The 2,500-nt window shown below is 27.8% G+C and overlaps 1 protein-coding gene across 1 annotated transcript in view; it reads right to left on the bottom strand.

The window, feature by feature from the left end:
• LOC122261101 (DBH-like monooxygenase protein 1) overlaps nucleotides 1-2,500 on the bottom strand; it is a 23,961-nt gene that overhangs the window by 15,345 nt on the left and 6,116 nt on the right. Inside the window, exon 2 of the mRNA XM_086540387.1 lies at nucleotides 1,447-1,631. Within this exon, the coding sequence (XP_086396513.1) occupies nucleotides 1,447-1,629 (183 nt within the window). The 5' untranslated portion in view covers nucleotides 1,630-1,631. The remainder of the gene's footprint in view (nucleotides 1-1,446; nucleotides 1,632-2,500) is intronic.

Genomic DNA, 2,500 nt, shown 5'->3' with positions numbered 1-2,500 from the left:
TATATATATATATATATATATATATATAATACTATATATGTTTATATAATATATATTATTATGTAAATCTATATATCTATATATCTAATTCTATCTATCTATCTATCTATTATCTTATATATATATATATATGTGTGTGTGGTGTGTGATGTGTGTGTGTGTGTGTTGTGTGTGTGTGTGGTGTGTGTGTTTGTGTTTGTGTATAGTACATACATGACACTATATAGGGAATATATTATTATATATATATATTGATTAATATATATATATATTATATTAAAAATATATATTAAAAACTTTACACCACACGGTCACACACACACATCACACAACACACACACCACACACACCTCACACACACTAACACATATATATATATATATATTATATATATATATATATTTATATATATATATATATTAAGATTAATATATATATAGTTATATTATATACACAACACGACACGCATATATAGATGTATATATATATATATATAGATATGACTATAATTTATATTATATATTACTTATATACACATACACACACACATATATATTGTATATTGGCTGATACTATATATATATATATATATATATTTATATATATATATTTATATGATAATATCATATATATTTATATGCACACACACACACACACACACACACACACACACACTAGCTTCACACTCACACACACACACACACATATATATATATATTATATTATATATAAATATAGTTTTATTTATATCATTTATATAGCTATATATATAATATAGTATATATATATATATATTAATATTATATATAATATATATATATATATATATATATATTTAATATTATATATTTATATATATATATTTGTTATATTTATTAATAATAACACACCACACACACACAGCGCCATATATGTGTATATAATATATATATATATACATATATATATTACATACACACATATATATGTATATGTATATATATATATATATATTATATATGTATATATATTTATAATATATATATATATATATATATGGCACACACACACAAACACCTTCACAAACACACACACACAAACCACACCACATCTTATTGATTATAGTTCAGTATATTGTATGCTATATATATATATATTATATATAGTGATATATATATTCATATATATGTATATATATATATATATTTTATATATGTATATATATATATAAGTATATATTTATATATATATGTATATACATACATTTATATATATATATTTTTATATATATTATATATATATCATATATATATATTATATATGATATATATATATATATATATATATATATATATATATAAAGTTGGCAAACTTTTCCAGAAAAGAATTCCCGAACTTACCTTGTTAAACCGATCTACTTTCACCAACTAACATATGTTAGACGCATAAAAAAAAACCTCCACCCACCTCTGCGCCGGGCGTCCAAAACACCGTGAAAACGCCCTCCGGATCTAACACCGAGACGTGAGTGTGGGCTGGATGGGCGTACACATCGAGAGAAGACAAAGCCACATCGATGTCGGGGAGTGAGGTTGTAAGGTCTCGTGACTTCGCTGTACTGAAGAGCAGGATGAAGGCAAGCCACCTCATGCCTGGTGGTAGGATGGTTGTTTTGACTTTGTTTGTGGTTGTTATGTGAGAGAGTTTTGACTTTGTTTGTGCTTGTTATGTGAGGGAGTTTTGACTTTGTTTGTGGTTGTTATGTGAGGGAGTTTTGACTTTGTTTGTGGTTGTTATGTGAGGGAATTTTGACTTTGTTTGCGGTTGTTATGTGAGGGAATTTTGACTTTTTTATGGTTGTTATGTGAGGGAATTTTGACACTTGTTTATGGTTGTTTTGTGAGGGAATTTTGACTTGGTTTATGGTTGTTATGTGAGGGAATTTTGACTTCGTTTGTGGTTGTTATGTGAGGGAATTTTGACTTTGTTTATGCTTGTTATGTGAGGGAGTTTTGACTTTGTTTATGCTTGTTATGTGAGGGAGTTTTGACTTTGTTTGTGGTTGTTATGTGAGGGAATTTTGACTTTTTTATGGTTGTTATGTGAGGGAATTTTGACTTTGTTTGTGGTTGTTATGTGAGGGAGTTTTGACTTTGTTTGTGGTTGTTATGTGAGGGAGTTTTGACTTTGTTTGTGGTTGTTATGTGAGGGAGTTTTGACTTGGTTTGTGGTTGTTATGTGAGGGAGTTTTGACTTTGTTTGTGGTTGTTATGTGAGGGAGTTTTGACTTTGTTTGTGGTTGTTATGTGAGGGAGTTTTGACTTTGTTTGTGGTTGTTATGTGAGGGAGTTTTGACTTTGTTTGTGGTTGTTATGTGAGGGAGTTTTGACTTTGTTTATGGTTGTTATGTGAGGGAGTTTTGACACTTGTTTGTGGTTGTTATGTGAGGGAATTTTGACTTGGTTTATGGTTGTTATGTGAGGGAATTTTGACTTTGTCTGTGGTTGTTATGTGAGGGAAT

Source organism: Penaeus japonicus, unplaced genomic scaffold (assembly GCF_977035675.1).
Source record: "Penaeus japonicus unplaced genomic scaffold, GWHDUDI00000001_assembly GWHDUDI00000010, whole genome shotgun sequence".
NCBI lineage: Eukaryota > Metazoa > Arthropoda > Malacostraca > Decapoda > Penaeidae > Penaeus > Penaeus japonicus.
This window is presented reverse-complemented; position numbering and strand designations above follow the sequence as displayed.